Genomic DNA, 12,198 nt, shown 5'->3' on the forward strand with positions numbered 1-12,198 from the left:
ATCAGATTAAAGGTGTAAATTTTATCAGCTGAAGGGAAGCGAGGATCTATCTCTGCTTCTCTGTCTGTATTTCTGTGAGATGCAAACTGCAGAAAATACTGGTGCATTTAACTTCAAACTTTCAAATTTAAAGCACAAGGAAATAAAGGATGCCAAGAGATATTTATTATTGTCTTCCTCTCCAGCTGAAGGGGTAGAACACCTTTCCCTGTCTTCAGTGTCCTCCACCCTTCAGGCCTTTCTGGAGGGCTCCACCCTGGGGGAGTTCCACACTCGTCTGAACATGTTGCTCACATTCCACTGCCACCTCCTGCTGGTCCCCCCGCAGTCCGGGCAAGGTCAGCTATCACTGCTGTTTCCTGTACACTACACATTCAGACCTGCTTACTGGACCAGCACTGAAACGGCCTTTTGCTGAAATTTCGAAATCACACATTTCACATCACCGTGGACTTTGTTTTTATCTCAGGTGTCATTTAACATGTACTTGAGTTTATTCTGACACAGTACTGCTTGCTTTTACAGAGCCTTTGTCCAGTCTTCTCTGGAACCTGTACAAATACTACAATCAGTTTTCTCAAGGCATTCAAACCAAAATTACTCAACACAGGCAGACCATTGAAAAGGACCTCAAGGTATATCCCTATAAATCTTATCAAACTCTTAACACTTATTCAAACTTGCCTCTGAATCTCTGAACTTCACTGCAAAGTTTTCTGTCATTGTCTTACATATGAATTTGTATTCTTAGGACTTTGTCAAGATCTGCAAATGGAATGATGTCAATTTTTGGTCCATCAAACAGTCAGTGGAGAAGACCCATCGGTATGTGGCCGGCATTTGTTTCACAGTTAGCTTCCAGGTTCAGGTGTCTAGTTTCAGTTTCATTTTTACTGTTTAAATAATAGCTTCCAAGAAGTTGGAAGGTTCAGTATTCCAGTAGACACAACAATGTGAATTGATTCGTGTGGACATCCTAAATCAGTATGAACAAGAGTCGCCTCATCTGGCTGTTAAGCAGTGTTATCTAGATTAATAAAACTAAACACATTTGATACATATTTTTATTACAGTTTTTTAAGTTTTTTTTTTTTTTTTAAGTGCAAATGTTAGTGGGGTCTTATTTATTTGGTTGACTAAAATGTTTGTTGCACCAGATTTTAATTTTAGTTTTAGTTGACCACAATGATCTTGACCTGTAGCAAGTCAAGATAGTTGAGCCTCAGCCAAGTGTAACAATATATAAATGACTGCTTTAATGGTAATCACCTTATGATTTTCAGTACACTCTTCAAGTTTATCAAGCAGTTTGAAGAGGCTTTGAATGGTCCGAGTATTCCTGCTCTGGTGGAGCAGGGAAGCGGCGCGAGCTTGGACAGTGTGGACGCTAACCCACAGGAAATGCCCATCCACAGAGTTCACCAGTTGCTAAAGAGCACCCTGCCTTTAAAGTGCAGGATTCTACAGGTACAGATCTCACAGAACACACAGTGTCTTTAATTTTCTCTTTCAACATTTTTTTTAATCACTCAACTATGTTTTTATATTTTAGACTGATGGAGAAGAAGAAGAAGGATTCAAAGCTTCTTCTCTACAAATATCTCTGCCTGTACTGTCCAGGAAGATGAAGAAGATGTGCACCCAGCTGCTGAAGAAAAACCCTGTCCCTGAGCTGGCTGAAGACTTGGACTGCTTCACTGGTGAGAAAGCTACTGCTGGATAGTTAAAATCACAGTTGAAATAATTCAGTTATGTTGTTGGACTCGACACCATCCTGTGACTGTCCTGACATTAGAGTATAGATTACTGAAGCCTACTACTGCAGGCTACAACTGCAGTCATGTAAGCACTCTATGAAGTCCTTTGAAAAACGACAAAAAAGTACATCTAATTGGATAAATTGTGGAAACACCTTAAGCAGCAAGAACCTTGACGAGTAGCCGTTTTCAGTTGGACTACTATTCTCTCAAAATGTTGTGGAGGAATTTTGGTGCAGTTCATCAAGGTTGGTGGGTTTATTTATGCACAGCTGTCTTAAGGATTGAAGTCTGGATTTTAACTAAACCAACAACCACCAGAATCATTATTCTGTAGATTGGTGCTGTGCTTGGAGTCACTGTTATGTTGCATGGCTCGGATACGTTTAGTTTTCACCAAACATGGTTTGGCAACTTTGCAGAGATGAGCCGTGCTTACATATTATTTCTTCCAAGCAACTTATACGATTCCCTTCTTGTTGTGTTTTTTTTTTTTTTTTTTTATTGTTTGTTTTGTTTTGGGGTTTTTTGTAGGCACTTTTATACTCTAATAGTGTCTTCATTTCATTGTCCTTCCCTTGTCTGGCAACCCCCAACCTTCCGATTAGTACATTAGCTCTGCGTTCTGAGTTACAGCCACCACATTGACCTCGGGATCTTAGGATGTTGTTTTCTGGGAAAAATATGACATTGTGTTAACATACACCTGAATATTCTTGTAAATGCCTGAGTGCTTCACATGCTCCATATTTTTGTTTTGTTACACACTTATTCCAAAATGGATTAAATTCATTATTGATCTCTAAAATTCAGTACACAATACCTCATAATAACAAAGTGGGGAAAAGATTAGCTTGAAATTAGTGAGGATAAAAGATACCTCAGGCAGCAGAAGAGGAGCAGTCAGGAACCATCATGGAAGGTCAGGCTTCAGCACTGCACGCACCACCATTAGAACAGAAAGGCTAGAATGAACTTTGTTAAAAAAAAAATAAATTAAAAAACGTCTAAAAAACATTGATTGGACAGATGAAACCAAGATTAACCTCTACTAGAATGATGGCAAGAAAAATGTATGGAGAAGGCATGGAGCAGCTCATGATCTAAAGCACACCACATCATCTGTAAAACACGGCAGAGACAGTGTGATGGCTTGGACGTGCATGGCTGCCAGTGACAGTGGAACACTAGTGTTTATTGATGATGTGACAGAAGAAGCCAAACAAATGCTGAGGTGTTCAGACATACTGTCTGCTCAAATCCAGCTAAATGGACTGTGTGTGTGTGAACCTTTATTTATATATACTGTAAATGTAAAAAAAAAAAAAAATCTTTATAAATATTTTTTCTTTCAGGCGAGGTCATCAGCAACTTGCGGGACCTGCAGAGCCTCACAATAAACACATCAGCAGATAAAGACAAGCAGAAAGCTGAGATAAAGCACATCCTACAGCAGAAACAGAGGGCATTGTCTGACCTGTTCAAGATGCTCACAGAAATAGGTCGGTTCCCCACACTGACTTACATTTTCAATTAACTTCTATACTTTTTTTTTTTAAATAGAATTAATTTTTTTTTCTGTATGATTGGCTTTTAAGGTCTGTCGTACCGCAAAGGCCTAATATGGAACAGGACAGCATATGCAGAGAAGGCTCTGTACATGCAGCCGCTGGAGATGACGACCGCTCTCTCAGCTGTCAAGACTCAGGAGAATGCAGAGAGCATGTAATTAGAACTTATTTACAGAGGCCTTGTTCTGAATCAGTGCCTCGTGCGCTGCATGAGGGTTAATCTTTCTGTCATGCAACAGTGCTTTTATTTTGAAGTTCTTAAAACAAACACAGAAGTAAGCCACAATATTAATGTAGATTTTAATATTTCAGTAGTTACCTCAACATTAAACGAATTACACTCCAACACTCAAGAACGGATGTAATCGTGAAGTGTGTGGATGGATTCTATCAAACAAGCAACACATGTAGCTAGCTATTGCTTTACAGAACAGATGGCCAGTGACATACTGCACAATGAAGAGATTAAAAGGCCAACTACAGCGTCGCCTGTAATTGTGTGGACATGCTCTGGTTTTGCAGTGAGACACTGTTTTCTCTTTTTTCCTATTGTAGGTTGTTTGCTGAGTTGCTGACAGCATGGGACGGCTGTCAGAAGTACTTCTATCAGTCTTGGGCCAGGAACACTGCCCTGCAGACTGCTTTGCAGCACGCTGCTAAGGTGCGACATGCACAACTTACACTTGTACCTATGAACTAGATGAAAATCAAGCATCACAATGAGGAACTTAAAGTTTAGCATGTGTTATCTTCATTGTGATGCATGTGTGTCAATGTTTGCTGTAGGAGCTGGGTCTGGGGAATGTAGAGCGATGCAGGGGTTTCTCCTCTCACCTCTTCAAGCTGCTCCTCAAACAGAGGCGACGGCTGGCCAAACTCATTGAACAATGGGTCCATCTCAGGTCAGTACGCTAGTATAACATTATATGTCAAAGTGTAGGTTTGCTTTTAGAAGTAAAGGCTGCTGTGGCACAGGTGCATCACAGGCTATTCAGTCAGAACACCATTACTATTTCTTTTTAGATTTATGTTTTATATCAAACTAAAAAAATAAGATGTTGCCATGGAAACTTTGCAGCATCTAACTTAATTGTTATCACTTCACCCAGGAGGCTAACTGACAATGTCCAGGGCATCAAGGCCTACCTACAAAGCCAGAGTGAGGAGCCAGGCTGCACCCTCCCACCCCAAGCCTCTCTCCAGGACTGGGTGAAGAGGGGCCAAGCGCTCGCAGCCCAGTGTAATACCCTTTTGCAGCAGCTGGCCTGGTTGCTGCACTGCTGCCCCGAAGACCTTCAGAAGGAGGAGGTGAGCAGCTGCAAGCAGCACACCCTGAGGTGTCCATCCCCACTGGCAGCGCAGCGACAACCCCCTGGCTGCTTGATGAGGAGGGGTGACGCTGCATGGTGCCAACTACATCAGCGTGTCACTACAATGCTGGAGCAGACGCAGAGCCTGAAGGTGGAGCTGGACTGTGCAGCACAGCCAATCTCTGATGGTGTTCTTCATACATGGTAAGACATTATTGTCTGGCGTTTTTCAAGTCTAACATTACAGCAACAAATACAAAACGGTTGCAACAGCACTGCTGTTTCCCACAGGAACTACTTTACCGAATGCTGTTCGGCCTTCAACCGTCTGGGAGCTATAGGGGCTCAGATGCCCATTGTGGAGCAGATCTTCACCTCAGATGTGTGTGTCGGCACTCCAGACAACCAACCAGCTGTAATCCAGAGTCTCCAGTATGTGAGAGGACAGGTGGAGGCCACCGTCACAGAATTCACCACGTGGAGGATTCATGTGCTCTCCCTGGGACACGATGACACAGGTCAAAGCACTGAGCAGCTGCACGAATAACTAACAGTGTTTCAGATGGGTCAGCAGTTCATGTTTTATTTTATTTCCCTTACAGATCACCAGCAAACCTTCTGTACGGAGTTCTCTGCTGAGCTTGAAGCAAACATCAACACATTGTTGTGTTCTGTCCAGACACTCGTGAAGAAACGGGAGAGAGTACAACAAAGGGAGCAGCATGGAGACACCAAGAGAGGTCAGAAGGTTGCATTCAAACCAGCAGTGGTAACCTAGGACCTGGTAAAATGTTGGATTGGTAGTCAGAAAGCATTATATTAGTTTAGTGCTTGACCCTAAAAGTAATGGGGTGCCTAACTGGATACTTACTGTAGATGTCATTAATCTTGGCCTCGTGTGACATAATAGTTGAGCAATGTGAGAATGAATTCAAATTTGTTTATATTTGTTTTTAAATGTATTTTTTAATGGACACTTGCTGGAATAATATAAACATGTTTATGTACATTTTTCAATATTAGAGCCCCGACTTGTGTTCAAGAGAGTGAGGTGGAGATGAGGGATGAGAGAGCAGTGGTGGATGGGGCAGTTATTCTAAGTGGTTTTAATTTATCCTGAGAATAAAATCCTTAGTAGGTCTTACAACCATGCCATTGGCATATGGCTGTTTCCAGCCAGTTCAAATGTATATACAGTGTTCATAATGCAATGATGGTTACCTCTTCCGTTTATGTATTATCTCAGAGGGTGCCAAAGAGGACAAGGAGGAGCCTCTGGAGGACCTGCTAAAGCCTGGTCACCTGACTCGCCTGCTGGAGGAGGAACTGGAGGCTGAGGTGGAGGCTCTGCGTGTGGGAGATGTTAGTACTGGGCTGGAGAGGCTTCTGTGCCACCTAAAGACACAAAGGGACTCCTCTCAGCCGCCACACTTCCAGGTACCAAGAACATCTGGAACTGTTCAGAGATGTGCTTTCAAAGTACAAATTCATTATAGGTTAAATGAATCAAATATTAACCTGTGAATGGAAGTCTGAGTGCACTCAAATCTGTTTAGGTGCAATTAAAGGGCTTTTTTGTCTTCAGAATCTCTTCACCTTAACATGTTTCTGCTGACTTTTAGGAGGTAAACAGGGCGTGCAGGATGCTGGTTCGTCTGGAGCCTCTACTAGGAATTTACTCTGACCTTGTATGCTACTACCTGGCTGTGTCACTGGGAGCACATAGAAGCACAGGCAAACTTCTGTCTGTACTGGCCAGCATCTTCACTGAACTCGCTCAGAAGGTACTCACATGGTCCTATTTAAGAAATAATAATGCCATCAGTGTAATTTTAACTAAGCAGTTGATGTGGTGTCCCCTTCAGGGTTTCTGCCTGCCTCAGGAGCTTATGGCTGGAGATGGAGAAGGAGCAGAACAGTTTCACGATTATGAAGGTGGTGGTATAGGAGAGGGAAAGGGCACGAAAGATGTCAGCGACAAGATCGAGAATGAAGATCAGGTGATGAAAATACTGGCATCTAAGTAGTGTGAACTGTATGACTGTTTACTTTGACTCAAGTCTTCCTGCCCTTTGCTTCCTTTAGCTGGAGGACACCTTCAAGGAGGGGGAAGAAAAGACTGAACAGCATGAGAAAGAGGATATTAAGTCAGAAGACAATGCCGTTGAGATGTCAGAGGACTTTGATGGCCAGATGTGCGACGCTGATGAGAAAGAACCAGGTCAGTTAAGCTGGATAGCAGAGGAATCCCAAGCTGGTTCTATACAAGATAATTGGTAACCATGATTGAATTTTTTCTCTGCATTTCTTTGCTTGATCTGAAGGTGACGACGAGGAATCAGATAAAGAGGACGACGAAGAACTGGACAAAAAAATGGGTGACCTGGGTGAAGGCCAGACAGATACACTGGATGAAAAAATGTGGGGAGATGATGATGATGATGATGAGGGGGAGGAGGAAGGAAGTGACAAGGAGGAGGAGTCTGGTCAGGGCATGGATCAGGTATCTCCACAACATTAACACAATTTAAAAAGTACATATGACAGAGCAGTTTGCATCCAATCTTAAACCTTCATTTATATAAAGCAGCCACCAGAAAGCTTTAGTTAAAGTTTTCTCTGTGTAACATCATGAATGGTCATATGTTTTTTTTCAGGGTGAGTCTGAGTTGGTTGCCAAAGATGACAACCTGGATGCAGCAGACCCCAAAAAAGATCACAAGAACCAGGATGAAGACCAACAGATGGACGAAGAGGAGAAAGACATGATCAATGAACAAGGAGATGAGGTTTTTCTTCTCACCTAACTCCCATGATTTCCATTTTAATACGTGTCAAAAGTAAAATCGGTAATAGACAACAAACAGTCGTTAGGGCTTTGAACTGCAAATGTCGGTGTGAGCGAAGAACAGGATTTGCATGGATGGACAAGTGTGTCATGCTCTGTGTTTCTGTTATTTGTCCCAGAGAGAGTTTGATGAAAATGAAGTAGACCCCTACCAAGGTCAACAAGACAAGAGACCTGAGCCCGAGGCCATGGATCTGCCTGAGGAACTCGATCTGGACCAGGGTGACAAGGATGGAGAGGATAATGATGATGGAGATGAGGGTGAAGGTGAAGGTGAAGCCTGCTGCTTAAATTATAGCTTTACTAACACAGTCGAGAAACACGCATGCTTTATTATCAGTGATGTCTTATGTGATGCTCAATTTTGGCTTTAGACTGGGTCATTGTAAGCAAGTAAGTGTAGTAAGTGTATTTGTAAAGAGCTTTTCACAGATGTAAAAGTCACAAATTGCTGAAAATGAATGATTCAATTTTTTTCCTTTTTCAGAGGATAATCCATTTAACATCGATGACAGAGGGATGGAAGCAGATCAGGATGAGGAGGAGGATGGTGAGAAAGATGGAGGAGAAAACGAGCAAGGAGCAGAGGAGCTGGACAAGGACCAAAATGGAGAAGAAAACAATGGGGAGCCTGAAACTGCAGAGGAGAAGGAGGGAGGAGAAGAAGCAGAAAAGGATGATTCGGCTGATAAAGATGAAGAAGAGAAGGACGAGGAAAGGGAGCGGGAGTCAGGAAGAGACGAGGACACGAAGACTTCATCAAATGAAAAAGGGCATGAGCCAAAGGTGTGCATGTTCAAAATAAGTACACCAATGCATGGCGTGAGCAACGGTATTGACTGATGTGACCTTTTTTTTTTTTTTTTTTTTTTTAATGCGTATATAGGAGGAGGAGGAAGGTGGTGGTGAAGATGAGGAGCTGCCCGAGTGCGCTGAGAGGAAATGGCACGACACCGACGGTCAGACAGGAGAGGACAACATTCAAAGCGACACTGCTGTGGAGCTGGCAGGAGAAGCCTCGGAGAGAGACGAGGCCAAAGAGGTAACATTCAAATCTACACTGTGCTCCAGATACTCTGTGTGGGCTCGAAGTGACTCTGATTGATTATGAAGTGATTCACAGCGGAGTCTCCCGTGATCAGGAGCATATTTGATGGCCGCATATGACTGAATATCCTGATGCCTAGCCTATGTGAATTGTGAGTTAAATGACAGAGCGCTTTGTGTGTGACAGTTCTGAATGTGTACTTTTTTCCTTCAATACACAAAGAGTACAGAATAGGACAGAGTGTGACGATCTGTCTTTCTTCTGAATGAGAAAGTGGGAAGAGTGAAAGCACTGGTGAGACTCCCTTCTTTCTGATTGGTTGTTTGTGTGACAGAGAAGCTGTTACACAAACAAGTTGTCCACCCTTGAAGGGCCTTCTTGTGTGCCACAGTGCAGCTTGAGAGCCACACAAATGCTGACGTATTGTATTTTATAATATGTTCTGTGTGGAGCACAAGTTTTTCTTTTGTTACCCCAAAACACAATGCAGTGTCTGGGGATTCTTGATAGTACTTGGAGAGTCTCGTCTCTCCAGTCTAGAGGAGAGGGGGACTGAGAGAGGCCTGATGACCTGGGAACCTCAGGAGCCTTTGAACCATGAGGTAGGAGAGAGAGCTGACAGGGAATACTGGAGGCGTGCTAGGTTGAACACTTCTTTTTTCCTTCCCTGGGATGCGACGGCTCGTTCTTTGCAATAGTCACTGCAAGGGCCTCTGGGTTTTCTACCTCAACTTACCTGGCAGACTGTGGTCCTGGTCCTGGTCTTGTCTGCATCTTGGTCTCTCACACACTGCCTGACCTCACAGCAGCTGCTGTTGCTGCAAAGCCCACTCCTGGCACATGGTGGGGTTGTGGGTAAGGGCATTTTGAAAGCTTCTCCCTCTCCATGGCTGCGCTGAAGAGGTCCAAATTTCTCTTTCTAGATATAGAATATAGATCCTAGATGTAGAGTTTTACTTGCACTTGTGAAAAACATTATTAACTGCTAATGGTTTCAGAAATTGTCCTGAAGGTGTATAGATGAAAAAGTGTCACTGTTTTGTATAGCAATTTACAGTAGATGATGGCATCCAAAAAAATTGCTTGGTTACTTTCACAGAGCGGTGAAGCCCTCCACACCAAACTTTAGCTGGGTTTGGTTTTTGTACACATGTATAAAATATGTCTGCCATGATTTTTGTATCTATATTTATGCTATTATGGTTTTACAGGAGCATGGCAGTGGAGCAGCTGACGCCAGCCAGTCTGAGGGCCACCAGTCAAAGCTGACAGCAACAATGGCTTCACACAGACAAACTCAGAGTCAGACTCAGGTGTGGCAAAATTCTCTGCCTCACCGCTGCTGTTCGGTGTCCCTTTATTCCTCTTAATTAAGTTTTTTTTTCCTTTCCAGAGCTTGAAGAGGAAACCTGGCCAAGCAGATAGTGAACGCTCTATAGGCGACTACAACAAGCCAGTCAACAAGCGCCTGCGCACAGTCGAAAGAAGCAAAGAGAGCCTCGAGAACAACAGGCAGAGCGACACCCAGCAGGTGTCAGACCTGTACGAGCACATTAAGCACGGAGACCAGAACTATGACACTCAGACATATGGTAGGTGATCACCTGGAAGCTGAGTCTGTGATGGTTTGGCTGGAGTTTAAACTAAGCTTTTCAAAGCAAGTACATAACTGTTGTTTGTTGGTGTGACTGCACCTAGATGTGGCCAGTGCAGAGCAGGAGAGCACAGCAGGGCCTCGGGGCCAGGATGAAGATGACAAAGAAGAGGATTTGTCCATGGAGACAGAGGACCAGGAGGTTGATCTGCAAGCGGCTGAGGTCCAGGAGCTGAAGCCTGAACAGCTGGACTCCTCAAAGGCTTCCCAGACAGGTGTCAAATTCTCTTCTTCTCCTGCTCGTTTTTTTTTTTTTCATTTCAACAATTTTTAAACTTCTCAGATGTGAAGCATCTCTTGACTAGTGTTGTTGTACTGCAGGTGTAGACCCTGGAGAGATGGAGGTCCAGAGGCAGGGAGAGGAGCAGGAGGACGAGAGGTGGAAAGAAAAACAACAAGCCGAAGAAGAAGAGCGAGCAAGCAGAAGCACAGACTCTACAATTCATGTTGTTCCTGAGCTGCTTCTGGACTCTGCGCAGGTACACAGTACGCTCTAAGGAGTTGCTGTCAAGTGTTGTAGAAGTGAACGTATTTGAAATTACTGTTAATTATTGATTATTGTTACATATAACTGAGTAATGTGGACAAAGAGATGATTTACAGTGATGTAAATAAGTGTAGGCCACATTACACTTGTGATTTTCGTACACTGACTGCCATAAAGAGTTAATTACATTTAAAAAAGTCACAAAGCCTTCAGTTCCACATCAGTTCATATCAGTTTAATGTTACACACGTGAAGATAACTCTGTATGTCTGTGTGTGCGCTTATGTGCCAGGAGAAAGCACAGAGGAGAGACCCAGAAGAAACAAGGAGGGAGATGGAGCTGCAGCTGGAGGCCTGGCACAAACTGGCCCCGGGGACTCAGGAGGAGGTGAGGGTGACCCGGGAGACTCAACCAAACATGTTCAACTGTGGCTGTCACGTAGGAAAGTGTGACTTGCACTGCTATTCTTCAGTTAACTGAAGAAGAGACTTGAGAAGTTTTGTCTTTTATACGTTTTTGTTGCATTTGTTGAAGAATGCTGACACAAACACACTGCAGATTCAAATATGTTTAAATAAAGGAAATCTGAATAAAAATGCTGTCCTTGTGAACATAACGAGGATCATGTGAAAGTTGGGAATATATTTGATGTATTTTCTAAAACACAAAGCTTCACTCAGGAGACGGTGGAATAGTTAAATGTGTCCCATTTGTGTTTTATATAATAAAAAAAAAGAAAAGCGTCTCAGAGTGATGGCTTACAGGAAAAACGTGGTTCTTTCCTGTGATTAACTGCAACTGTCGCTGTGTTTCAGGAGACTGTAGCGGCTTCCATGTGGCAGCAGTACCAAACTCTGACCTCGGCTCTCTCTCAGCAGCTGTGCGAGCAGCTCCGTCTCATCTTGGAGCCCACACAGGCCGCCAAACTAAAGTCAGTAAAGCACACAGGAAATCTTGATTCTCTCTGCTGTGGTGAAACTGGTCCACTGTTAATGTGAGCTGATGCTGTGTGTGTGTGTATCAACTGTATATTTGTGTCTTTATATGTGCGTGTCCTCAGGGGTGATTACCGAACAGGAAAGCGTCTGAACATGAGGAAGGTGATCCCTTATATCGCCAGTCAGTTTCGCAAAGACAAGATCTGGTTAAGGCGGACGAAGCCCAGCAAGAGAGAGTACCAGATCTGCCTGGCTGTGGACGACTCCTCCAGCATGGTGGACAACCACTCTAAACAGGTTCGAGGCTCCAGTTACAATCAGATGCCGATCAGAAACGATCAGTAATAGTAACGGTGTATTTAGTGCTTATTATTAACTGATGGTTTTTCATGTGCCATTTCCCTATAATGCCCAACTTTTGCTTCCCATATCTTATCTAAAGTTTGCATTAATTAAAACTTGCATGTGTGTTTGTGTGTCTGCGTCCATGCACAGCTGGCATTTGAATCCCTGGCAGTGATTATCAATGCCCTCACTCTGCTGGAGGTAGGCCAGGTGTCTGTCTGTAGGTAAGAGCTTCATCT

The 12,198-nt window shown here is 43.4% G+C and overlaps 1 protein-coding gene across 1 annotated transcript in view; it reads left to right on the top strand.

Moving 5' to 3' along the window:
* Positions 1 to 12,198, top strand: part of mdn1 (midasin AAA ATPase 1) — a 61,419-nt gene that overhangs the window by 45,600 nt on the left and 3,621 nt on the right. The window contains exons 70-98 of the mRNA XM_085432932.1: positions 186 to 338; positions 526 to 635; positions 752 to 825; positions 1,284 to 1,467; positions 1,553 to 1,700; positions 3,113 to 3,259; positions 3,356 to 3,482; positions 3,884 to 3,989; positions 4,115 to 4,230; positions 4,438 to 4,842; positions 4,930 to 5,156; positions 5,241 to 5,378; positions 5,885 to 6,075; positions 6,261 to 6,422; positions 6,504 to 6,638; positions 6,724 to 6,859; positions 6,963 to 7,141; positions 7,296 to 7,427; positions 7,606 to 7,759; positions 7,974 to 8,272; positions 8,373 to 8,528; positions 9,746 to 9,847; positions 9,928 to 10,126; positions 10,233 to 10,403; positions 10,510 to 10,667; positions 10,968 to 11,063; positions 11,492 to 11,607; positions 11,737 to 11,911; positions 12,110 to 12,183. Of these exons, the coding sequence (XP_085289058.1) occupies positions 186 to 338; positions 526 to 635; positions 752 to 825; positions 1,284 to 1,467; positions 1,553 to 1,700; positions 3,113 to 3,259; positions 3,356 to 3,482; positions 3,884 to 3,989; positions 4,115 to 4,230; positions 4,438 to 4,842; positions 4,930 to 5,156; positions 5,241 to 5,378; positions 5,885 to 6,075; positions 6,261 to 6,422; positions 6,504 to 6,638; positions 6,724 to 6,859; positions 6,963 to 7,141; positions 7,296 to 7,427; positions 7,606 to 7,759; positions 7,974 to 8,272; positions 8,373 to 8,528; positions 9,746 to 9,847; positions 9,928 to 10,126; positions 10,233 to 10,403; positions 10,510 to 10,667; positions 10,968 to 11,063; positions 11,492 to 11,607; positions 11,737 to 11,911; positions 12,110 to 12,183 (4,570 nt within the window). The remainder of the gene's footprint in view (positions 1 to 185; positions 339 to 525; positions 636 to 751; positions 826 to 1,283; positions 1,468 to 1,552; positions 1,701 to 3,112; positions 3,260 to 3,355; positions 3,483 to 3,883; positions 3,990 to 4,114; positions 4,231 to 4,437; positions 4,843 to 4,929; positions 5,157 to 5,240; positions 5,379 to 5,884; positions 6,076 to 6,260; positions 6,423 to 6,503; positions 6,639 to 6,723; positions 6,860 to 6,962; positions 7,142 to 7,295; positions 7,428 to 7,605; positions 7,760 to 7,973; positions 8,273 to 8,372; positions 8,529 to 9,745; positions 9,848 to 9,927; positions 10,127 to 10,232; positions 10,404 to 10,509; positions 10,668 to 10,967; positions 11,064 to 11,491; positions 11,608 to 11,736; positions 11,912 to 12,109; positions 12,184 to 12,198) is intronic.

This window comes from Copadichromis virginalis, linkage group LG15 (genome assembly GCF_057382275.1).
Source record: "Copadichromis virginalis isolate Kocher_CV1m ecotype Utaka linkage group LG15, C_Virginalis_male_GT1.1, whole genome shotgun sequence".
Lineage (NCBI taxonomy): Eukaryota > Metazoa > Chordata > Actinopteri > Cichliformes > Cichlidae > Copadichromis > Copadichromis virginalis.